The sequence below is a fragment of the Crocodylus siamensis genome, chromosome 4 (genome assembly GCF_052110815.1).
Source record: "Crocodylus siamensis isolate JL-2025a chromosome 4, ASM5211081v1, whole genome shotgun sequence".
Taxonomy (NCBI): Eukaryota; Metazoa; Chordata; order Crocodylia; family Crocodylidae; genus Crocodylus; species Crocodylus siamensis.
The window spans coordinates 152,172,599-152,197,700 of NC_143398.1; the positions used below are offsets into that span (position 1 = coordinate 152,172,599).

A 25,102-nucleotide genomic window follows, 5' to 3' on the forward strand; every position below is an offset into this window, starting at 1 on the left:
TCTCTCAGGTATCTCTGTGGAGATAGCATGGGGGCAGCAGGTGGGTGTGGAAGCTTGTCTCCCAACATGGGCCTGAGCCAGTCAGGGGAGCACTTTTCCCCCCAAGCGCAGTCAGTGACCCCTCTGCACTAATAGGGAATCTCCATTGGCTCTTAGTAGTATGAGGCCTATGGCACAGCTGGGCCATGTTGATTCCAGGAAACAGGAAGCAGTGATACACACTCCCCATCTGCCAAGTGCTCACCAGATACCTCCTAGCTCCTGGCAGGAGGAGTGGTCTCCACCCCTAGAGAGGATGCCTTTCATGCACTGTTGCCCTGGACCTCCCAAGGCCAGCCTGCTATTGCTTGAATGGTTTATGGTATTTTCCCTGTGTCTGCCTGGGCTTCTTGGGGAAGTGCAGCTCCTGCAGCTGCCCTGTCTCCCCCGTAGCCGAATGAGCACCAAGGAGCTTGTTTGGCAGAGCTGAGGTTTTGTGGCTGGGCCCCCTCCCACATGGACAGTGTGTAGCCCAGGGCATGCATGGCACACAGCTTGCATCTACTCCAGCTCCCTCTGGCAGGCTGTGGTTACAGAGGAGCTGAAGAGCCTGCCACAGTCAGGACAGATGGGTCCTTCTTTGTCAGGGAGGGGAACACTGTGCATCCAGAGGCCTTGTGATCAGTTCCTGCTGCTGGTCCCACAGGGGCACAGCATCCTACAGACATACCCAGGGACCACTACCTGATAGGAACAGAATCATCTGTCCATAGTGACCCAGACCCTTTCTCTGTGCCCAGAATAACCCAGAGCAGAGACACATGCTGGGCTCTCCATATGCAGCAAAAGCCTTAAGTGGAGAGATCTTGGCAGCTCACTCTGGCCTAAACTCACCTGGAGTGTGGCTAGTGCCTCGCGTGTAGTGGGTATTCTTGCTTTACTGGGCCAAAGCCACTCACTGGTCTGCTCCTTGGGTTTGCTGGGACTTCATCCTCCCCCTCCCTCCCCCACCCCCCAGCCATCAGTGGAGCCCTTCAGTAGCATGGTGTCATATGCATAAGGTAAGGGGAGCAGGCTGCATATCAGCTCATGTTCCCAGGATTGTCCAACGTCCCAAGGACTCGCCTGTGCTGTGCTGTGCTGAAGGCTTTTGGACACATTGTGAGACCCAGCACTGACCAGGCAGCGCTGCCTACCTTGCTGACCGTGCCTGGGAGTTCCTTGACCTTCAAGAGCCTCCCCATGGCAGCCCTGGGGGAGCTGGGAGGTCATTCATTGCTATCACAGCTCAGTAGAGTACAGCACTTCACCCAGTAGTCAGGGGAGCCTCACAGCCTGCCCCATGAGCTAGACAGTCCCTAGGCCTTGGGAGGAAGCTGAGGCATGGAGAAGGCCAATGATATGCCCACAGGGATCTGCAGCTCATGCAGAAAATGGGGGTGGGGACCTAGCAAAAATCACTGCAGGAAGTGGTTTTGGGGCACTCCATGGGGCTGTGGCTTTCTCAGCTCCCCGAGGCTGATACAGGCTGAGATGTTCCTTGAGAGCAGCTCTTTGGACTTGTCTGAGGAGCCTCTGGGCTCTCTAGCTGAGCTGTGCTGAGAGGAGGGTCCATACTGCCTGATACGGTACTCCAGCCTCTCAGCCCTAATGTGGGGTAGGCCTGCAGCTGGTGCTCAGGCCCCCGTGTGGCCTATCCATACCTTCCCTGTCCTCCAGCCTCTGCTGTGGTCTGGACTCTGATGTCCTTTGTGTTTTCAGTGTGCTCTGGTCAGCAAGCACACCCGGAGCCATCCCTTGGCAAATGCATGTTCCATGTCCCCACTGTGTCACCTCCTCCATTTTCCCTACTCAGATTGCCTGGCTGCTGCTATGGAGGGAGCCCTTGGCAGAACCCACCCCCAGGCTTTGTGGCACTAGCAGTCTGAGGTGAGCAAGGGCTGCCAGCCCCTTGGGGGCTGCACTGGGACCTTGGATCTTACACAGGTGCCAGCTTAACCTGTTGCCTTAGTGAGGTGTGGTGGGCACTGAGGACATCACCTCCATATTCTTCCCAAGGGAGACGGTCACCACTGCTACCTGCTGCGGTGCCCCTGAAAGCGATATGCAATGGGAAAGGCTCAGAACATTGTATTACAAAAATAATAAAAAGGGCGCAGAGCCGCCAGGTGAGGCTGGCTCCAACACAGGACGTACCCATCAAAAGGCAAATATAAAAACAGACAGAGCATGGCAAACAGTCGCAAGGCAAGAGCAGGGAAGCTGAACTGGTCCAGCTGAACTGAGCTGCTATAAACAAAGTGGGGGGCATGCCCTCCCCACATCGCCAGCAGGCAGACCAGAGGGTGGGACCAGGTGCTGGGTAGCCCCTTGACACTTGGTCTGGGAGCCCCAAGCCCCTCTCTTCTCCTTTGGCAGCAGACTCCTGTGAGGGGTTAACAGAGAGGCTCTCATGGAGAGGCATAGCCTGGTTTCAGCCCATGGATAAAAGGGCTTATGCCTGGGTGTTAGCAAGATACCCTTGGACCCCAGGCAGCCCTGCCCTTTTCCCATTTGGGCCCTTGCTCTGGAAGACCAGGCATATTCTGCATTGCAGTTTCAATGGCCCCAGACATAACATCTAGATCTTGCTACTAAAGTCTTCTCCAGCTCAGCAACATGGTGGAGCTGCTGGTCTTTGCCTGGGCACTGCCTCTCCCACCTCTGTTCCCAGCAGGCCCTGCCAGCACCCTTTACAGCAGCTCAGCTAGCCCCCAGTTCAGCTTTACTCTCAGTGTTGTCTCGGCTGGGCTCGAGGGAAAAGGAGCCAGGCCACATCACGCTGTCTTGGTCCCACTCTCCACCTCCTTGTGCACCCAGAGCTCCTTGTGTTGCTTGCGCCCGAAGCCCTCATCGTAGTTGCCTTTGCTCTTGAACAGCTGCTGGAAGTGGGGCTTGCAGTAGAACTCCCCATGCAGCGCCGCGTAGCTGCCCAGGCTGCAAGGAAGGAGGCAGGGGTAAGCCGCCAGCCATGTGCTGGGGGGCGTGGGGAAGTATGGTGGGGGTGTCAGGGAGAGCCAGAGGGCTGCAGGGGCTGTCATGGCAAGTAGAATTATAAACTGAGAGTCCAGGATGAAGAAGTTTATAAAAGGGAGAATGTGAGGTGGAGGGGAGAGGATCTGAGAGGATTACTGGAGATGAGGTAAGGCAGGGGAAAGAGCTGTATAGTCTCTGCATTGCTACATGATGCTCTGGGTCTACCCCAGGTCTAAGAGAGGGTAAACACCTTAGTCACAACTGGTGGGGCAGGATAGGAAAACTTCCCCCACCCCCTTCCCTACTCCTGGTCTGGTATCCAGAGCTGCAAACTGGAGGTGCCACGAAGGCCCTTGCCAAATCATACCCTATAGGATAGGACTGGAGGAGTTGCAGTGCTTTGAGGAGTCCTGGAGGCCTCCCATTTCTTCACTGGACACCAAGTGTGAGCAAAGGGCTGTGGCTGGGGGTTCAGGCTGGGGGCGCATGGTCTGAATGGGTTTGGGGGGTGTGCTCAGCCTAGTGTCTTCCTCCGCAGTTCCCCTCCCCACCAGGCAGAGAAGACCTGCCACCCTGCCCACACACCTGAGCTTGGTATTGCAGTGCTTGCAGCAGAAACAGGCATTATGGAAAACAAATTTGTCAGCCACCAGCCGCTCCATGGGGTAGACGGTCTTCTGGCAAGCCGTGCATGTCTCCTTCACCTGGGCCTTCAAGCTGAATGACTGGGTGGAAATGGAAACCAGAGAGAAGGCCATGAGAAGGGGCCAGACAACAGCAAGGAAACCAAGGCCTTTGCCCCCAGCCCAGCCCAGCCCTCCCGCCCAAGCAGGAGGATTACTGCACGTGTCCATCAGACCTAATGCTGGGGCACTGGTGTTGTGCAATGCAGCCCTCCCCCAGCCCACATCCAGGCCAGCATCTGCCCTTACAGCAGCATCTTCTGTGCAGATGTTCAGTTCCCCTCCCTGTGTCAGGGCACCTCTCCCTCCCTCCCCACTGGCCTCCCAGCAGCTGTTGGCCCCTGAGGCAGCGTACGAGTAGGAGACGGTTGCAAGTGTCATGGGTACCTTGGAGCGCTGCACTGTGCTGCCTCCTGGGCTGCTGTTGGCCTCCTGCAAGGGAGAAAAAAACAAATTAAAAAATGAGACATGCCCAACCCACAGCATAGGGATGCAGGGAAAAAGGATCTTGGGGCCAACCCGGAAGCAAAGGGATTAGACCCACTATAAGAAGGAGCCTTGAGATCCCTGACACTTCTTTTTCCCTGGACACACCTGCCAGATGGTCTGGGGTACTGAATCATGCTGTAGCTGGACCCTGTCCCAAAAGGCACAAAGGCCAGGATTGTCCATAGCTCAGCACCCAAGTCTGGGCTCAGGTTTTCTTTAGTCGGCACATTAGCTGATGCCCCCTGAGGCAGGCTACCAGTAGGAGATGGCTGCGACTGTCAGAGGTACCTTGGAGCACTGCATTGTGCTGCGGCAGAGCTGGTCTTTATTTAGCTACCTCACTGGCACTCAGTGGGCTGACAATCCTGGCTGCAGTGAGGGGATGGCAGGGCCCAAGGAGTCTTGGCCCATGACTCTCAGCTGTCGGATGGGCAGAAATATTCCCCACCCCGCCCAGCCTATGAACTCCCAAGGGGATTTAGGCTAGGTGCTCACATTAGACTCTTTACCCACTTACCAGCTAATTGCAGCTCTCTTTCGCTTTCCCTCACCCTGCCTCCCCCCACAACACACACATACACACACACATATTCCCAGTCCATCTGACTGGGAACATTACACCAGAGGTTTTACCCTGACACCTCAGGAGACAGAACAAGCAAGAGCTGAGGGTGTGATGGGCATAGGCACCGCGTGACACAGGTTAAGCTGACACAGGCAGCAACGTCCACCTCCTGTAAGCAGCAAGGTAATCAGTGGCTAGGTAGCTGGTTTGGGGGTGGAGTTGGCTCTTTTCTGGAGGCAATACCTAGGTGTCAGGTCCTTGTGTGCTGACTGCCCTGCATGCACCCACAGGTGCAAATTGCTCATAGCCACATAGAAGATGGACAAAAATGGGAGAAAGAAGGACACGTCACCCGCATTTTACAGAGGAGGAAACAAGCACCTGGACTTTAGGGAACATGCCCAGAGCTATGGAAGGAGTGTGGAGCAGGGCGGATCTCCTGGGTCCAGTGGCAGAGTCCTACCCACAAAGCAGCCAGCTGACCAGTCCCAGGGCAACCCCACAGTATTCAACCAACTAATTACACAGTGGATTTATTTGTTGTCACCTAAAGCTTAAGAAGAGCTCCTGGTCACAGTCGGTGCTCCTAAACTAGTATTCTCACCTCTGACAATCAAGGGATGGGATGATTATGCAGTTAGCAACCTGGCCCTGAGGACTGAGGCTGGGCCCAGGAAGCCAGGTATAATCACTGTAATAAACACACCAAGTATACAACAGCTGCTCCCATGCCCCTATCCCTGCCATATTAACTCCAGTGCCTGCTATTACCATCCCTGCACTGTACTGGGCAACCAAGCTGCAGGCGTCAGTGCACAAGGCCAGAGGTGCCCCTGCAATGACACAGGAGAGGGTGGTGCCAGCTAATGTCCCTGCTCGGGCTCATGCTAGGCCAACCTTAGTTGCACTCCTGATTCAAGGGCGCAGAGTGCATGCGGGGGTGAAAGTCCATCCTGGCCACTTGCCCTCCTGCCCTTAGGGTTTGTTGTTTTGCAGACTACTGCTCCCCTAGCCCTCCCCTGAACTCCAGGTTAGCCCATGGGCAAGGGCAGCAAAATAATTCACCCTTTCATTTCTGGATCCCTGCCCTGCACAATGTGCACACCTGTCCCAGTGAGACTTGCCTGTGCCTCATTGCAGGGGTTCGCACAGCAGCAAAGCCCTGCAACTGATGAACATGACAGGCCTTTGCCTGGAGACAAACAGAAAGGCTCACCAGTGCACAGCACCCAGGGGACCAGTGGGCTGGTGTTCCCCTCCCTACTCTCTCTGGCAGACATGTTTGCTGCTCTGTGCTTTTGTTATTCACCCCTTATGCTCCTCAGCACCACAGGAAATGCCTGAGCAACAGGCAAGATAAAAAAGCTTTCACAACTCCCTGCAGAAGAGGGAGGGGGAGGGGAAGACAAAGGACAAAGGTTTGGAAACATGCAGGGGTGCAAGGCAGCTCAGCTGGGGCATGTGCCATTCAAACACCCACCAAGGAGGCAGTGGTTCCAGTGCAGAGGGGAGCTGTGTGAGGTGCCCCCCACGTTGCTGCCTGCCCATCCTGTTGCTGCCTGCCAGCCCCCTAGGACTTACCAGGCCAGCAGCGCTGTTGGTCCTACTCCACAAAGCTGGCAGCCACTAGCAAATACCAGCTCTGGATTGCAGGCCTCTTTTTTATGCACACCATCCCTGCCCCAATGCTCTGTGTAAAGGAGTCTGCCAGAAGTGGTGCAGGTGTGTGTGCACCTGGGCCCTGCACTCCAGCGCACAGCCTCCCCTGACCTACATTTCAGCTGCATTGTCTCCCCCAGCTATGGATAGGACAGGGTCTAATGCTGCTCCACCTGCCTCGTTGCCTCCCCCCACGCCTCACTGCCTCCATCCCAGTCCGCAGTGACTCACTGCGGTGGCCCTGCACTGCAGCTGTCTGCTTGCATTGGTGCACCCTGGGTGCAAATCCCTGCCAGTCTGCCCTCACTGTGTCTGGGGTAACTGGCTGCACGCAGTCCCAGCCCCATGCAGAGAGCCAGGGCCAGCTGCTGAGGAACTAAAAGGCATGAGCAGGCATCTAGCCATGCCGTCCACTTAGCCCAAGCCTGGAGCATTGTCACTATCAGTCCATGTTTGTTCTGAGCTTGGTAGCTCCTGCCTCCCACCCAGGCATGATTCCTGCATCACCCTAGGCATTTTGCACTGCACTCCCTCAGCCTCCTCAGTCCTTCCAGTGCCTTGCTGGGACAAGAGTCATCTTGTCCTCAGCTCTCCAGAGCCACTTCCCCCTCCTCCTTCATCCTCATTTCCAGCCCCATTTCATCTCTCTGTCTCTCCCTGCATCCCCTCCAACAATTTCTGTTTGGGAATTGTTTTGTATAAGAAGCCCACTGGAAACTCTCCTTTGACAAGCTGCCTCCTCAGATGTATCCCAGCTGCTCTCAGTGCCTGGCGGGATGCAGTGAAGACCAGCAGCTTCCTCACACTCATGTCAGCACAAGCCTGGAGTAACACACCAAGGTCAATGGAGGGACAGTGGTGGAAAGGAGAATAGAGGCCCCGGAGAAGGAGCTGGAGCCTCCCGCTTGGAAAGAAGCAGCAGCAGGGTTTAGAAATAAAGCAGCTCCTTCCTCGGGAGTTAACTCCACAGCAAAACTTCCACAGACTCCATGTCCCCGCGGCTACTGGGAAAGGGGGCAGCTCTGTCCATCTATCTGCCTGGTCTCAGTGTGCTCAATAGCCGTGCTATAAAGCACTCTCTGCTTGGAGCCAAAATACACCTGTTTCTAGAGCAACAAGCCATCTCCCCCATCTCCCTTCACTTTTCAGCAGCCTTCTGCCTCAGATCAAGCCTGCGATCTCTCTAATATCTCATGCATCCTCCCTTGGGAAAGGACTATATCCTGTCCCAGTCAGGGATGTACTTGAGTTTTTTTCTGTCTCTAACTTCTTGGAGCCAAAATGATTCACATGCTCCTGACTGTGGTCACAGGCAGCTGTGGAAACACAAATAAAAAGTTAGCATAGCGAGAGAGGGGGGAAGCAGCCATATAGTTGAGGAGGCCACTGATTCAACCAGGCAGGTCAGGTCCATTTGTTTCCCCTGGAGAGAGTGCGCTGCCTACCGGTTCCTGCTCTACCCATGCCAAACTCAGAAATGCCACAGTGAGCTGTACTGCAAATGCCCCTTATGACAGCACCCCAACACGCCATAGCTAGAGATCTTGAGAGCAGCAATGAAGGCACCCTCTATGCAGAGCAAAAGCAGGTAGGTAGGTGGGGCATGCTGAGCTCCTGACATGCACCTCATATGTTGAGCTTGTGGGAAAAGATAGCCTTGAAATCACTTGGGCCTGGGTGAATCCCTCATTCAGACCTGACCCCAATTTCCTTCTAACTTAGCAGTTGTATCTACCAGATAACAGGGGCAGGCAATTATTTTGGGTGGAGGGCCGCTTACTGAGTTTTGGCAAGCCGTCAAGGGCCACATGACAGGCAGCCAGGGGCAGAGAAATATTAATTTTCTAACATTTTAGGGGCCCCGCGGGCCAGATAGAATGGCCTGGTGGGCCGTATCTGGCCCGTAGGCTGCATTTTGCCCACCCCCGATTTAACCCAAGCCGCTCTTTTCAGTGAAAGGGGCAGCAATGAACTTGTTGGTTAAGTCATGTAACATTGTTTCTTTCCCCTGATTGGATGACTGAAATATTTTAAACAAGAAAAATGGTGCTCTGAGCTACGGCATGATCATGTTGAGTGTGAAACTGTCTGGGGTAGTGAGTGTTTTCACACCCATGATGGAGTGAAAAGGACCAGCCCTCGTGTCACGGCAGGCTGTGTTCAACACATCTGTTCTCAAAGATAATCTGCCTTTGCAACCCAGCACTCATCACATCAGCATGCAGCAAACATGGAACCTCAGCTCTAGACACCCACAGCTCTCTTAGCCAAGGTTGGCTCCCCACCCTTTATATACAGCCCAGCTGCTGCTGAAGATAAACCGAAGACATCTGTCTGAGCTATACCTATCAGAGCTTAACTGTTGGAGCAGCAATAATCATGGCTGATTACTCAACCTAAACACCACTTCCTGAAGTCAGAGCATGCACATTTCCCAGCGTTCGGTGCCCACTTTGTGCCCTTGAGAACAGAAGAGGGCATGCAGCCCCTGCAAGGCTTTCTGACTCTCCCTAATTGAGCCAGTGAATCCCAGGGGCAAGGAGGATACGTACATGGGTGGAGGTTGTGCTGGCAGGGGCTGTGGCCTGGAACATTGTTCCTTCCTCCTGCTTCTTTTGCTTAGTCCTAGGGTCAGAGGGTGTAGGTAAATGCTCTCTCGTTGCAGGGTTTGAGATGGACCCCAATGATACCTGAAAAGAAAGGTCAGCACAAGCACAGCTGTTAAACAGAGCTGCTCCCTCTCCCGATGCAAATCTCTCTGACCTCATGGGTTGCATATCAGGTGTCTCTGTGCTTGAAAATGACTGGGTACATTTGCTATTCTGGGGGGCAGGAGGTGGGAGCTTGATGTGACTGCTGGTTACAAGGGGAATTTCAGGCATTTTTAAACTGCCTGTCTCTGCTGGGAAACTGATATTTTAGCCCCGCCATGTCCCTTCCTGAGGACACCTTCCTCTTTCCCCATGGGTCAAGAGTGGGAGTTTCAATGGGATTTAAGCACCTAAATCCTACAGACTCCTTTGAAGATCTCAGCCTGAGCAGTGAGCTAAGCCTGCCCTGTGACAAGGAACTCACTGGCAGTGATGCAGGTCTGGAGGAATGGAGCTGTTCATCCAGGATCACTGATCAGTAGCAAGGGTAGGACTCCTGCATGTACCCTGGGCAGTGCAGTGGAGTTATGGGGCTTTCCTGCATGAAAGTATTCATCAAACTTAATAGGAGACTGCTGAAAAAACAAGTAAAGTAACACAATGGCTCCTGATAAGCAGCCTCCTAGTAAATGCATGGGGGCAACTACAAGACAATCGCCAAACTATCAACTGCAAAGATACTACTTCCAGGCTCCGGACCACAGCCACACAGCTGTGTTGCCCAGGCTAGGGCCAAAAGGGCACTAAACAGTTAAAAAGACCATCTGGAGAGAAGTGGGGAGTAAGGCTGGAAGTGAACTGCTTGTGGGAAGAACAGTGTAATCCAGTGAGAACTAGGTCCCGGGATGGGGAGGCAGGCGTGCGTACAGACGGCCTACTGCCTCGAGTTCTGTCTTCTCTGGAATTCTTTGGTTCCCAGTGAGCAAGCCTTTGCATGGGAATCAGGCTTTCTGCTCACTCAACACCGATCCTGAGGAGTCAAACTCCAGGCGCTGAATTCAGGCCTGCTGAGGAAATCGTGGGTAGTGCCTGGAGAGAGGGCCAGGGGGAGAATCACATTTCCCCCCCAAACCAGGTGGCTGACTGAGACCCATCACTTGAGCTAAAGCATTCAGAGACCAGTAAAGGTCAGGGGTGCAGCCAGCCTGGGAACTGCAATGGTGGAGATGGTGGCTTATTGTAGCTCTGAGATGGAGGGCCACTTCTGGGCTTCAGTAGGAAGGTAGCAACCTTCTGTTTCTGTTGGGGCTGCTAAGGCAAGTCTGGGTCAGACCAGCAGTTCCTTGCTACTGTCAAATGGCGACATGGAGTCTGGTGCAAAAAGAATTCAGTGGGCCTTGGTATAGCGCTAACAGCTATACAATCTGCTGTCACAAACCACCAGTATCATGACAAATGACACACGACTGTGAACCTGGACCTATTTATTGCCCCATCACTCTGGTATCGTTACTCCCTGGCAGCTTTTAATGCCCCATATGGCAGGGAAGGATGCTCTGCTTCCTCTCCACTTCCCCTCCTCCATTTTACAGATGGGAAAATGGAGGCACAGGGGAACTTAAATGACTTGTCCAGGACAGAGGGATGCTAGCTGATCTGGGACCTGAACCCAGGGCTCCTAAGTCCCCAGCTAGTGCCCCACCTACTGCAGGTGATCTAACTCTGTTCTTTTTCATAGATTCACAGGAAAAAGACCTGAAAGGGAGATCATTTAATCCAACCCCTTGCTCAAGGCAGGATCATCCCGGACTAAACCATCCCAGTCAAGTGACTTGATTGTTGTCTGTAAATGTAGCAGGTGGGTAAATGCCAGGGAGAGAGAAAAAACATCTAAGCCTGGGTTTGGCAACCTATGGCCTGCAGGCCAAAATGTTTGCCTTGATTTTGGGTATCGGGCTCCCACCAGCTCCCACCAGCTGAGATTAGCAGTTGCTGCAGGGGCTCAGGCCTCTGAAAATCCGGCCTGAGAGGCCACAAGTAAGGCACCCAAAATCAGCGCTGGGCCCTAAGGTCTAGTCCCTCAGGAGAGCTGGGGTTGCCCCCTACTGCAGCCCCTCGCTCCGTGGCAGGGAGACCACAAGGCATTGCGACCTCCCTGCAGCACAGAAAGGTCCAAGGGCTGAGCAGGAAGGCTGTGCAGACACTCCAGCCCGTCGGGAAAAACCAGCTCAAATTTTACCTAAATCATTTCCCGTCTCCTCTGCGGTTTACTTGTTATTTCCTGCTCTGCTGAGCTGCGCGGCCGGTGTTACGCTTAGCCATGTGCTTGTGCTCACAACAAGCCATACATTGCCAGCCTAAGTCCAATCCCCAATGCTGCCACCCCTGAACTGGGGAGTTTGCAGTGCCAACCCCAGCTAAATGCCCCCCTGCAGCCCCCTCTAGGCCTCCCCTCTGGCCTGTGCAGGGGGAAGGGGCAGTCCAGGGCCCTCAAAGAATCACTCCCTTCCTTGGGCAACCATGGCCTCTGGTGGGGGGGCGGGCAGGCAAACTGCCTCACTCGGCCTCCTTACACCCAGCAACCCTCCATGCCCTTAGCCAGAGAGAAGACCCAGGAGCTCTGGCCCTCAGTCCCCTTTCCTCAGCCCATCTTTTTCCTTCCCTGAGCCCATTCCCAGCATCCTGGATCCCTTGACCGATGTAGTCCAGCAGGATGCCACCTTGACTGAGGCCTCTAGGACCAATGATCCTGAAGTTATCACTAGTTTCCTTCCTGAGCAGAGCTGGTTGCACCTCTTCCTGGCCTAGAAACCCAGCGGGAGACAAAATGGCAACCCATGTCCCTTCCCAGCCCTGAAAACTGCTGGAGCAGGGGGTCACGCCATAAGGCGAGGGGAGGCCAGGACCTGTTGGCAAGCTAAGCTAGAAGGGGAGTCCTTGTGCAGGGAGAGGGCAGGCAGCCCTGGTGGCTCTCTCAAGGCCATCTGGGTAAGGCTGGACTTCCTAAGCAACTGCCTCAACCCTTCACTCCTCCTGCAACCTCATCACCACCTCATATAACCTGCCCCCACATCTCCATCCCCTTCCCCCCAGAACGTAACTAAGGCAGGGCAAGTGGGGCACCAGCCCCAGGCACCAACTATAAGGGGGTGCAAGGATCAAGCCCCCTGCCAGGAGTCTGCCACAGCAGGGGCAGCTGTAGGGGCTGCGCAGTGCAGTGCAGTGCCGCACCATGAGGTGTATCCCGGGGGGGGAAGTGGGTCAAACAGAATGGTGCCCCCACGCCCTGCCTGGGAGCTTTTGCTAGAGCAGGTACCGCTCTGCCCCCAACACACATCCATCTGCAGGGGAGGAGCAAACAGGGCACCGGTATCGGCTTCCAGGGACTGTTTCTGCCGGAGCTGACACTGCTCTAGCGGTAGTAGCAGGGCCTGAAGTTCCCTTGGCAGATAAGACTTCCCTTCCCCTCACCCTGCTCTGCGCTTAATGAGCTCTGGATGCCTCTGCCCTCCCAACTCACCTCCCTCTTCTGGCCCTACACAAAATACCCCTCTCAGGCCCTGCTCAGATACTTGTGACCCTACTTGACACCTCGCAACCTTCAGCCCTCCCCAATACACAAATGGACGTGCCTCCAGTCAGCCTTCTCCTGGGATTTCTTATATCATCCAGGACTGGCATCCCTCATCTTGTGCCCTCCCCACCCTCCATGGCCCCCGGGCTCTCCTGCCACAGGCAGTGCATACCCTGCTCAGAATGGCTCCCTCCTCGCAGAGTGCTCTCAGTACCCGTGGCGCAGAGAAAGGACCCCCAACACAGTAGCTCCACGTGGGTCTGAACAGAAGTTACTACACATCCTTCCTGCCAGAGGATGGGGAGGCAGCTCTGTTGTGTATTTATCCTCCCAACACCCTATATGGCAGGACCAAGCCATTACATCACTTGCACAAAGGGTTCACAGCAAGGCCAAGTAACTAAGCTAGGTAACACAAGCAGCCTGTGACAGAACAGGAGACTTTCACATTTGAGGCCACATTTGGAGCCTACCGGACCATCCTTCCTTCCTGAACAACTCTTATCAGAAGCTTTGCATGTGCAGCAGCTGCCAAAGGAGATCAGCAGGGAGGAACTGAGCAACTGTGCCTGCCTAGTAGGCTGAACTGTCTGGCTGTGAAGTGTCCACAGGTTGGCTATGGCTCCCAGCATTGCAGCTCCAGCTCTAAAAGTGCTAAGAGCACACAGGTCTTGCAGCAATGGGAGGGGTGTTTGTAACCTGTCTAGACTGCAGCTTCTTCTACTACTGGCAGCCGCTACCACTGGGAGAGGCACAAAAAAGTTGCATTTGTGAGCATAGAGGTACTCTAGTGAGTTTTCACTGGCCTAAGAAGCGAGAAGAGGCGTCTCACAGAAGAACAGATGGGAAGGACCTGAGACCACAAGGTGGACAATGCCAGGATGGCATCCTGGCTGATGTCACGTGTGGGACCCCTCCTGCACTCCCATCTCTGCCCTGAAGCTGTTGCTGACTGGACACTGAGTCCAGATGGGTGGGTTCCTGAGCCATCGCTGACACAATACAGAATAAGGATAAATGCTCACATATAGGTTTCCATAGAAACAAAGCAGAGATCTTTCTATTCTTATTTGAATCACAGATGCAATTAGAGGCCCCCACCAAAATAAGAGCTCTGTAGCTCTAGGAGCTGTATAATGCCCTCAGGGAAAGATGGTCCCTGCTGCAAGCAGGGAGGCAGTGGGTGGGATGGGCACCAAGGACACAGACAGAATGGGTCATGCAGCATGGTGGGGTCTTCATGGCCTCTCAATACCTACCCCTTGTCTTCACCAGGGGCAGGCCATGCCCCCCAGGTCCTATTGGACTCATACGCAGTTATGTGTGAAATGGTTACATGCTGGAGAGGAAGGAAGCAGGGCGTGGTCATTCAGATCACACCCAAGGGCTTGCTAAACCTAGGTTCAGTTCTGTACTCCTACTGCGTGCTTCCTGTCTAACCTTAGATGCCTCCTTCTGCCTCAGCTCCCCATGCAACATAGCAGAAGCAGAAGATAACACCATAGCCTTGGAAGGGCAGCGGTGGGGGGAGGCATGGATGACTGAGAGACTTTGATACGGAGGCAACACGAGCCAGAGCAGAACCGGGGTGAGAGGGGGAAGGATGAAGGGATGACAAACCAAAAAACTTGGGTCAGTCACCGCAAAACCTTGGGCAAATCCCTTTGCCTTCTTGGGCCTCACACTGCCCATCTAGAAGATAAGAGGAAAGGATATTGACCAGATGGTCCTGTTGAGTGAGAGCTATCTGTATATGTAAAGCACCATGAGATAGCTTGGGTGGTCTGAGAAGTGCTAAGTGTTGAACATTCGTGGACATTGTAGAAATGCTAAGTATATGTCAAGTATCAGTCAGTCCCCAGCTGACACTGCTAATCACAGCAAAGGAGCAACTTTATTCTTATCCTTTGAAGGTCCAGATGTAGTTCCTGGTGATACTCTGCCCCAGCTGTGCTTGGGAGATGGAGCGGTGTCACCAAGATCTCAGTGGGAGTCAATTCCATGGAGCCAGGAGTGTGTTCTGGTGAGCCAGCAGCAGCAGAGCCAGTCACTGCATGAGAGATCCCAGCTATGGGAAGCATCTGGAGCTGGGCTTCTCAGTGCCCAGAGCTTCTTGTTAAAAAGGCAATGGCTTTGGGGCATTTTAATCCCACTGGAAGGAACTACATGTGTCACTGTTCTCAGTCAGCTGGGGCATCCTCTTAGGACAGGGGTTGTCAACAGGGTACACGTTGAAGGCCCCAGGGGATCTACAGCGGTGGTGCAGAGAAGCGGTGGTATTTGGGAAGTGTGGCGCATTGCAGTGGCTACATGCTTCCCAAGTACCCCTGCTCCACCATGCCACTGCCGTGTACCTGGGAAGCATGCCACAAATACTTGGGAAGTGCGCTGCTGTGCCATCATTCACGGCCACTGCGTGCCGCTTGCCAACTGGATGCCGGGGGACCCCCCCACACACTTGTCCAGGTGGGTACAATCCAGGAGGGGTATCCACCAAAAGGGGATACCTTAAAACAGGTCAAAAATGCCTGTCTTAAGACCACAGTAGCAAGGGAGCTGGTATGTTCTTTATATGGGTACCAGCAACACCTAGCCACCCAACTTTTGCCAGGGTTGTCAGAGTAGAATAAGACTGAGCATATCACAGTGAATAACCTGCCCTCCCAGGGTTGTACACACAGGCACCCACTCACCCACACCCACGCAGCAGTTGGGAGGAAGGCAAGGTAACACCAGGATGGTGTGAAGGCAGCCTAGTACAACTTGTGTTACACTAGCTCACAACATTCACCAGCTGGGTTTGGCTAAAGGCCCAGTCAGTCCTGAGGCCACCTCCCCAAGACTTCAGCCTGAGCTGGAACCTCTCAATTTGCTTTTGTTTCTCTTTTTAAAAAAATCCACCGTCTCTCTACATGAAGACAAGGCATTTGCAGGGAGGGGGAAGGCTCAGCACTGAACGTCTTGCTGATATGAATGTGGGAAAGAGATGCTCTCTTTTAATACTGACGGAGGAACTTGACTGCTGTAAGAAAAGCAGCCTGAGCCATCAACCTGAGCTGTTCTGCTGGGCCACTTCTGAGCTGCTTCTCAGAGCCTTCTCCAGCACCCCCAATTCCTTCCTGCCTGCTTTCCCACTCTAAATATAAAGAAAAAGGGCACAAAATGCTCACAAGGAAGGCCCCATGCGTGCACATGCCCACACACACAAATAGAGTGTGGTTTGTCAGAAACTACTAAGCACTAAGCTGTTGTTTGGATTCTTCCTCAGAGGACATGAGCTGTCCTGTAATGGTTAACTTTACAGCCAAACTTGCTAGGACGGGAGCTGGGAGCTAATGGGTTTGCAGTATGCTTGTGGGGTGCAGTGGTACCTCTTGCCCTGGCAGCAGCAAGGCCTCTTCCTCCCTTCCTGAAGTTCTCTTCTCCCCAAATACTTGGCCCAACATCTCACTGAGTTGAAAGGCACCAGGTTTTGCAGCCCTGGAGGGGCCTCTGGCCAGCATGCCCTCCAAACACTACAGCACTTCCTGTTGGTATAGAGAGCAAAGCAAACTGCATAGAGCAGTAGGTCCCCGCTCTGGCATATGGTTTCCATTAAGAGCCCTGTGAAGTGTGTTTACTGCTGGGATAATCATGCCTTTGCATCAGACTTTCCCATGGGCAAGGAGGCAAGGCTCATTTGTGCTGCTTCTGTCTAAAAGCGGAGCCATTTCCAAGGGCTCCTGGCCCCTCTCTCTAACTGTAGTTTCTGCATGTCTGAAATTAAGGCTGGCAAAAGGTGCCTGGTAGGTAAATTAGCACAGCCCTGGCAAGAGCAGGGGCAGTGTTGGAGCTTGACTTCTTTGCTCAGCGAGGTTCAGTCCTCTCCACCAGCGAACATGCCAGCATGGCCGGCTTGGGGTCTCAGTTTAACCACTGAACTTGGAAGGAGCAGCACCATTTATGCCCACACGTGCACACAGAGCCCCATAAATACAGGTCTCAGAGTTTCTCAGTGGCTTGCTCAACCCTTAGCCTCTGCTGTGACTGCCAATAAGAGACTGCTCATGTTGGAGACAGGTGTAACTATAAATTCTGGCACTCTGAGCAAAACTTTGGGTGGCAATGAGCACTCCCTTGTCACATCTGGAGCAGCCCATCTCTCTTCCCCCACTGCAGGAGCCCAGTTGGGAGTATCCCCATGCCACAAAGCTTAGGAGTTGGGCACTGGGTCACAGCAGGAAGAGCTCTGCACTGTCCGACCCTAGAATCTGAGTTGGAACAGCCCAGCACAACCAGGTCATGAGAGGATTTTACCTACCCTGGGGACCTAACGACCTGCCCACTGCTCCTATTATGTCCCTGCACCCAGCTCCTATGGCCAGGCATCTCAGGGCTTTTCCAACTCGGCTTCTAGGGCTGGGCAGCAGAAGGCTGCTCCTGCTGTGTCCCACTATGCGGCTCTTACAGCTGGGCAGTGTGGGGCTTCACCAGCTTGGCTCCTATGGCCAGAAGAGGTGGGGCTGCACCAGATGCAGTAAAAACTCTGGGGGAAGGAGGCAGCATTCCAGCAGCCCCTCGAAGTCAGCACCCAGGGCTCGTGCCCCTCTTACCTCCACCTGGTTGGAGGTGTGGAGGCCTATATGTCAAGAAAGGCCTACCAAACTATTACACATCCTATTCCAGTTCCCCCCCGCCCACCCACCACCATTCCCCGTCCCCCCTTTGATAGCACCAACTTTGGGTCTTTTACTGACCTGGGCTAGTGAGAAACAACCATTTCCATTCTGATCCCATAAGCCATGCAATGCATGTTTTTCTTTTACAGCATTATCACCAGCACAAGCGTCCTTACAAGTGAGGCCCTGGCAGGGGCAGGCAGAGGGAGAAAGAGGGATGAGAAGTGCTTCACTGGGGGTTTCCCTAAGCAAATGCAGACACAACTCTTTCCTTGTGGCTATTCAAAATGTGGCCCACAGCTGTGACGGGGAGAAGAAGCTTAAGCTGGAAATAGCTTACATGTGTTGGTGATCCAAACTGGTACAACAAGCATGAGACTGCACACTGGGCAAAACCCTACTCAGGAATGATTAGCTGTGGGGGCTGCTCTCTTGGGGCCAAGGTGGAAAGAGGAAGGATGGCCCAGTTGTTAGGGCCCCAATCTAGACCATGATCTCAAGTTCCTCTCTGCCAGTTTCCTGTGTGACCCTGAGAAAGTCACCTAGCCTTTGTGCCTCAGCCCCCCATTCTTTATAATGGGACTAACAGAGCTGGTGTGGCCAGGGGAGATACAAAGTACTCAGATATAGGGGGAAATGGGGACCAGATAAATAACTCCATGTAGGTGCTGCCCTGTACAACTTCCATTGAGGTCAAAGCCCTGCTGGATCAAGCCCTACAAGCAACGGTGGCAGGAGAAAATATTCTCCTGGCGGTGTGGGGGGCAGTGCAGAGTGGTGCGAGGCCATCCCTCCCTCCTGTCGGGCCATTGTAGGGCTGACACGTGGTGGAGGTGCTGGGTGCCACACTGAGGCAGCAGAGAGTGGCAGTGGCACTGGAGCAGCAGAGCTGCATTTTGGCGAGCTAAGCCCCACTAGCCCAGGCCTTCCGCCACCTATGCCTACAAGGCAAGCATTAATAGGGTGCACACGTCCCTCAGTCCCTTCCCCGTTCTCCCAGATCCTGTGTCTTAACACCTTTACCAGCTTATTCCTCTACTCCCTTTTTCACCTGCATCCCAGGGCCAAGCTGCCTCTTGAAAGATTGCCAGTGGGAAGAAATCTGCAGATGCAATGCTGAGGGATGCTGAAAAGAAATACTGTAGTTTTGAGGAGAAACAGGGCTGGCTTTGTCAGGAGCAACAATGCAAGAACCACTCTAGAAATGGTTGAGGGGAAGGGTCCCACCCACCCATGGCATTATCCAGGGAGGCACCAGCCAGCAGTGGGAACTGAGATAGGTGACACTGTAGAGACACTGGGCACATGAGAGAGCTCAGGCCCAAAGCAACTGAATAAAAGGGTCTTAGAGCGCTTTGCAGGCCTTCAGGGGCGGTGGGAATGCTGCTGAGATTCCTTTGTGTTACAGTGGGGGAAACTGAGGCATGGAGCGGTCAGGATTTTTTTGCTGTCATTGATATTGCAGTAGGACCTAGCAGCCCCACTCCCAGATAATGGCTCCACTGTGGCAGGTGCTGTGCCAACCCATAATCACACCATGCCTGACCAAGGGAACTCATGATCGGTATGCCTGGAGGCTAGAGCGGGGAGAGAGACAGGGAGGAATGGGCTAGCAGCAGGAGAAACAGTCTTCTCACCTGGCCTCAGCCCAGTCCTGGTCAGCTGGCAGCGTGCTCGGGACCTGACCCAGATTTTGAGGGGCATAGAGTCAGCTGGAAGTTGATGACGCTAGGAGACTGGCACGGAGCAGGGTGACTCTATTTGTCATGCACAGCTGCAGAGCACCAGCAGTGAATCTGCTCTGGGCAGACAGATGGAGAGGTCAAGATAGGAGTCCTGACCCTGAAAATGGACCCATGTGAGGTTGGCCAGGTCTGAGCTTGCACCATGCCTATGCTGGCCCCCACCTGGAAAGCAAGGAGGTGCCCCAGGCCCACAGCTGAAGCAGTAGTTGAGACCCTTTGGAAACTGATGGATGTCAGAGGCCCCTCAAGGAGCGTCTGAGGCTCACACCAGAGACTACACTGTGAAAATGGCTGCTACTCACTGATTCTCATCAGGAGGAGTGGCTGAGGGCACTGCCAATCTGCCCATGCCACCTGGTGGCTGATGATAGTGGTGGGCCACACCCATGCATCCTAGTTATACTGGGGGAAATCCCTGCTCCACCTGCCCCATGCAGGGGTGGAAGAGGGATTTGGGGCAAAGTTCTCCCCTCACCACCCCCTCAGCCTGGCTCCCCACTGAGGGGCCACCATGCTCCTTCTGGCTGCATACCACTCCCCCTAGGCCCAGGGGCTCCCCTCCCTTCTTTGGCCGGAAGAGATCCTCAGAGAGCATTCAAGGACTCTCCATGCACTTTGGGGATGGAGGAGACTGCCCAGGGCTTGCTCCTTGGCTGAGTTGGTGGAGAAAGATTTCTGCTAAACAGCTGTTCCAGTCTGTAAGAGTCACTGCTGAGCAACCTGCCCCTGGCAAGGGCCCCTCTGTGATTAAATGACACCAGTCACCCATAGGACCAGGACTGACTCGCTACACTCCAGATGGGCCCAATCCTGACACTTAAGTCAGTGAGGTTGTGGGTGCATGGCATTGATCAGAATCAGGCCCTGAATCTGTCACTGAGAGAATTTTACATCATCATGTGCCTAGGAGTATAAACTTTTTGCCACACCAGACAGCCGGTGCAGACAGAGTGCTTTATTCTGGCAATGGTCATTACCTGGACTCACTTCTGACCTGCACAGCGGCTTAGCCTATGCTCAGACAGGGAGATGAGGCTTAGGCCTGCAGCCTTACCAGCATTTTACCAGTACCTGCAGCCCAACTGTGCAGGCCTTTGTGATTTGGCTTGGTTCTCTCTACTGGACCTTCAGTCATTTTTTTGTCTTTTTGTAAGTTACAGAGTACTGAGTTTAAGTACATTTTTGTAAGGTGCATGAAGTTACCCATGCTTCTTTGCACCTTTAACTAGGACTCAACAATGGGTTGCTTATCTGGGAATTGACTTAGTTTATTAAAACATACTTAAAGATGCTGATCTCAGAGTTTCACTCTGAACAGGCTCTAATGAGAGATAGGTCTGATGTAGCAGAAATGCTGAGCACCCGTTCATCCCACCAGGAGCTGTGGGTGTTCAATACCTCAGAAAAGAGGCACACAGGCCAACATTTTCCACAGTGGTTAGTGGTTTGAAACTCAGAATGATTGCTTCCACCCTGAGACATTAATGGGGCCTGGTTTTCAGGACCGGAGCACCTGCCCGCTGTTAACGAGGAGGTGTCTTGGGTTGGGCACCCAAAAATCACGGTGTAACCATGGTCTGTAAATCCTGTAAAAGCCAGAAACTTCCTGTATACTCCTGCAAGAGCCAGTGACACTGGCAGACTGCAATGGCGATGGGGCTATCAGTGACACCCCCTTCAACCACTGCTGCTGGACATGTTTTAGCCCAATTCTCCTTTCAATATTCTCATAATCCACCTCCAACTGCCTTGCCTCTATAGGTTAATCTCCCCGAAGTGCTATCTCTCCATCCATACTAGTATATATCTCAATGAGAGCTTGCAAGAAACCACTGAGCTACCTGGAGGCATTCTAAGAGGGTCAGAGTTGCAGGGCAAGTGGCTGAAGGGCTCAGCAATATCCCAGACCTCTCCAAAACTGTGCACAGTACCAGCACAGGCAAGGCTGGAACAAACTCAAATGACTTGGAATTGCCAGGCCATTTGGAGGCTGGGCATTAAGATCAACTTGGAAAAGTTTGGTGCAATGGAAACAAAATCACTCTACAAACTGGCACGATTCACCTGAGCTCCCCTTCATATTCTCTGCTCTACCCTCCTGGTAACCTCTGCATTATGGCTGCCACATCCTTCCCTTAACCTACAATTGAAATGCACCCATCTCTAGGGTGGAACCACTCAAGCTGTTACTAGTGCACAGCAACACTGTTAGTTATTCTTATATTTGCCAGTCCCAAACTTTTGCACAAATTGCATGGGGCATCTTTAGGGACATAGCATAAAACCACCAACGAGAATCAGAGGTGAAACTCCTCTCCTAACAAGTGTTACATGATCTTTTTCTAATTACCAAAAATGGGCAGGAGATTAGTTTTGGGTCCGATGAGAAAAATGTCACTGGTAGCAGCATGGCCCCCTGGTGTCACGCTGGGGAGAGGCAACTATTGGCTCAGAAAGAAGAGCAGCCCTTCCCAAGCCACACCAAGTGCTCTTTAGCAGCACTTAGTATTTCTTTGTAGGTCTTCTATTTAAACAGCCCTGCATGCCAGGACCCCGAAACCCCTCCAAGCCAGTGTCACAGTGTTTCTGTCACCTACACTAACAGGTTGCAGATAAAACCCTCAGAGCCATGCCTCAATCTCTCGGTCTGTCTGTAGATCAGTAACAGTATGACAGAGGTACCCCGTGTCTTTCCTAAAGTGAGCCTCGCCACTTATACATCCCATGGACAGACCCCTGATTTCTACCAGCTAATTGCCAGGCTGTATAGCTGTTAGTTTGATAGGTAATGCATCACCCTCAGGCCAAACCTCATAGACTGAAATGGGAGCCTATAAGTCATTTCATGTCAGTTCCAAGTGCCAGTTCAGGCTTTAAATGATCCATTTGGATTAAACCGTTGGATCAAAATGTTTTAGGTCTGGCTCCCACCTGGTTCACAGAGCACTGGGCTGTGACCAGGGAGGCATGGGTGCTATGCCTGGCTCTGCCACTGCTTCTTGGGTGGCCTTGGGGGAATCACTTTGCTCTGCATGCCAGATTCCTTATCTGTGAAATGGGGATAATGATAATGAACTCTGCAGTGCTGTGAGCGCCCTTCATGAAAAAGCTAGATATTTTCATTGTTATTTCTGCTCTCAGACCTGTAACGGTCTCCAAAGGAACATATACTTCCCATCACTGGAAAGGTTTGAAGCCAGGCTAGACAAAGCATTAGAAGACATGCAGTCAAGCAGAAGCCTGCATAAATTAGCTGTGGTCTAACACATCTCCTGGCATCTCCAGCCAGCCCATTCCTTACACGTCCAGCAGCATGGGGCAAAGAGCCACTGGAGAAGTTACAGCCCAGACAGGGTTGTGAAGATCAAAGAGATACAGTACATCCCAGGTGTACTGAGCAGGACAGAGAATCCAGCCCCACTGTCCAGGCACCTCGCAGCTCTCTGAGCACAGAGGACACATCATTTCATTTTCACTAACCGCTGGGTGATGGCCTCTTACCTCATGAGCCCATGCAGGGAATACAAAGGCTCCCTGCTTAGTCCCAGTAGCCTTGCTACCTCTGAGGGCTAATGGAATTCAAGTCCCATCACCTCCCTCCTGGTTGACCCTGCATCCTTAAGGAGCTGCCCAGGGCCAAGAACAGACTCGCTGGTGTCTCATTCATTCTGAAAACACCAGCTCCCAGGGCTACCCATTCAATTCTCCTCCCACTGCCTCCTGCCACAGCAAAAGTTATGGGCACATTCTCCCAGTGTTCTGCCTACCGACTGGACCTCCTGGTTGGGATCCACAGGGGGCTATGGGGACCAGCTCCCATCACCCCTCCCTGCTGTTAGCTCTTGTGCAATTCTCCCTTTTCCCCAGCTCGGGGTCTCCTCTGTGTTGGCATCTGCCTGTTCTCTGCATCCCTTTCTCCCTTGGCGTCTCCTCTCTCCCGATGGCTCCGCACCTTCCACTCTCACCCTCAGTCTGTTTCTTTCACTTTCTCTCAGCAGGGCTGGGACTAGACAAAATTAACAGTAATAATGCTTCCACTTCCCCGTCAAATCCCCCACCCCCTCCCCCAAACCTCACAAAGCAAAGCCAGCAGCATTGTCTCCTTTATGGTACATGGTGCGCTCAGCACCAAGCCCTGCTCTTCTGGTATCGAACTAGGACTCACCGCGCTCCAGGGCTCCTCACGGGAACACCGGGTAAAAGGGCTCCTTCCCCTTCAGGGTCTGTCTGTCTGTCCCTCTGCCTGGTGGAGATGATTTTTTTTGTGCTGCAGCCTGAGCTGGAGCGCTTCCTGTGCCGCCTTGTCCTTTCATCACCAGCTGCTGCCTGTGATTGGCTCACTGCTTCTTACAGTCAAGTCTCCTTTGTGTGAAGCAACCTACAGCCCGACCTCCCCCAGCCCCTGGAGCCCCGTGCCCCCCCACTTCCATTCTCTTGCTCTCTCTCTACACCAACTCACCGCCCCCCTCTCTCCCCCGCCCGCCCCCTTGCCAGCCCTCTCAAATCAAAGTTGCTTCCCTGACCCGTGTGTATTGGGAGCATTACCCAAGGAAACAGGCATGGGGTACACGCCAGGGGAACATGCCCCCATTTTCCCTCTCACTCACTAACACAGATGCCAGCAGTTACTCGCTGTCCTTGGCATTTCCCCAGTCTGCCTGCTGTTCTCCTTCATGACATTATGGGGCTGGGCTGGGCTACCCATAGCCATAGTGTTGGGGTGACCCTTAACACGTACACAGGCCCAAATTCAGCCTGCTCAGAACAATGCGCCTCCCAACTCCCTCCCTTAGCTCTGCTCCCACACAGACTTTCCATGTTCCTGGAGGATGTCGGGAAATAAGATTCCCAAAGCTCAGGAGACCTAGACGATCCCACACTCGCACCAAAGCATTGTCCCCAAGGAACCCCTTCTCCTCAGGGAACAGGAGAGATGCTCCCTTCCTCAGGCTCTGAGAAGGTGCCTGTAACACACCTCCCCTCCCACAGTCAGCAGAAAGAGGAGGGGGACAGGATCCCTCTCTCCTGTGCTTCCTCAGCTCTTGAGGAGCTGAAATAACTGCGACAATTTGGGGATCCATATGCAGCTTATGATTCTGAGTTTCTGCATAGCCTGTGGTCTTTTGTATTATGACCTTCTTTCCTTTTGCACTACCTCATGTTCTTGTGCTCCAACGACAGGGAGAGGTGCCTATCTGCCTACCCATGAATAGGTTGATCCTTAAAGACCATGGGCAGCTTAACAGATCTTGCGTGGCAAAACCAAAAGAGAAATGTAATCTCAGATAAAGTCCATTGCTTCCACCTTCTCTGCAGAAGGGTGGAAATCTGAAGGAACTGAGTTGCCCTAGAAACTGGACAAAAAACCCATCCCGTGCAGTGCTAGAATCTAAAAATTCAGAGGGATTCATGGGCTGGAGAGAGGATAAAAGGGGTATGTTTCATAGCAATCAGGTCCTTCTGGAACCACCTGAAGATGAGGGAAGCTGGCTGAAATGAGGGAAGAGAGGAAGAAACTCCATAATTCAAACGAGAAGCCAGGTGCTGGATGAGGAAATTGGGACTCTGACCAATTCCCAAAGATTGCTCAGGAGCAGGGGGAAAACGGAAGGAAAACCCATGAGGATCATAATGCAATAATGACACCACAGAAACAGTTCCTCGCTAGGATCCTTCATAAATTTGCAAAGCAAATTCCCCCATAATTCCCCTGGATAGAACTGAACAAAGCATGAATTTCAAAGTAGACTTTGGAGGTGAGTACAGCCAAGTCACAGCTGGTGTTTATAAAGTGATTAGCGATCAGCATACCAAAGGACAAACAAGCATATTAAAATAAAAGCTGAGTTTCGTCCCTAAAACAGATACAAAACGTAGCAGGGAGACACTGATACTTCCCCATGAAGTCAGCCACCACTTAAAACAGCTTGAAACCATGCCCCAGGATGCCAGAAGGGCTTGCAACTATAGAAGACCTAATGAGTAAGTGATATGTCTACTTCTTCATTTTGTTCTGTATTCTCAAAGAATTCATGGAGGTGTTTCCTGGATTAGGATATCACAGCAATGTACTCTGTCCCTAGATTTCCACTGTATTGCCAAAAATACATGTGGCATGTAAAGAACATCACCACTGATGAGAAG

At 53.0% G+C, this 25,102-nt stretch overlaps 1 protein-coding gene across 1 annotated transcript; it reads right to left on the reverse strand.

Annotated features, from left to right (window-relative positions):
- Window positions 1–2,093: 2,093 nt before the first annotated feature.
- Window positions 2,094–23,323, reverse strand: LIMD2 (LIM domain containing 2). Its single transcript, XM_090044186.1, has 5 exons — window positions 23,124–23,323; window positions 8,943–9,080; window positions 4,065–4,109; window positions 3,580–3,719; window positions 2,094–2,955 (listed from the first exon to the last, which is right to left on the reverse strand). The coding sequence occupies exons 2-5, from the start codon at window positions 8,982–8,984 to the stop codon at window positions 2,796–2,798; spliced, it is 387 nt and encodes a 128-aa protein (XP_089900312.1). The 5' UTR covers window positions 8,985–9,080; window positions 23,124–23,323; the 3' UTR covers window positions 2,094–2,795.
- Window positions 23,324–25,102: the final 1,779 nt, after the last annotated feature.

Bases quoted from the DNA above. Each gene is read 5' to 3' on its own strand.
- LIMD2 (XM_090044186.1), bottom strand. From the start codon at position 8,984: ATGTTCCAGGCCACAGCCCCTGCCAGCACAACCTCCACCCAT. The intron at 4,110-8,942 runs GTACGTATCCTC...TCTCCCTTGCAG, and splicing joins CCAGCACAACCTCCACCCAT to GAGGCCAACAGCAGCCCAGG. The intron at 2,956-3,579 runs GTGTGTGGGCAG...CCTTCCTTGCAG, and splicing joins CACTGCAATACCAAGCTCAG to CCTGGGCAGCTACGCGGCGC.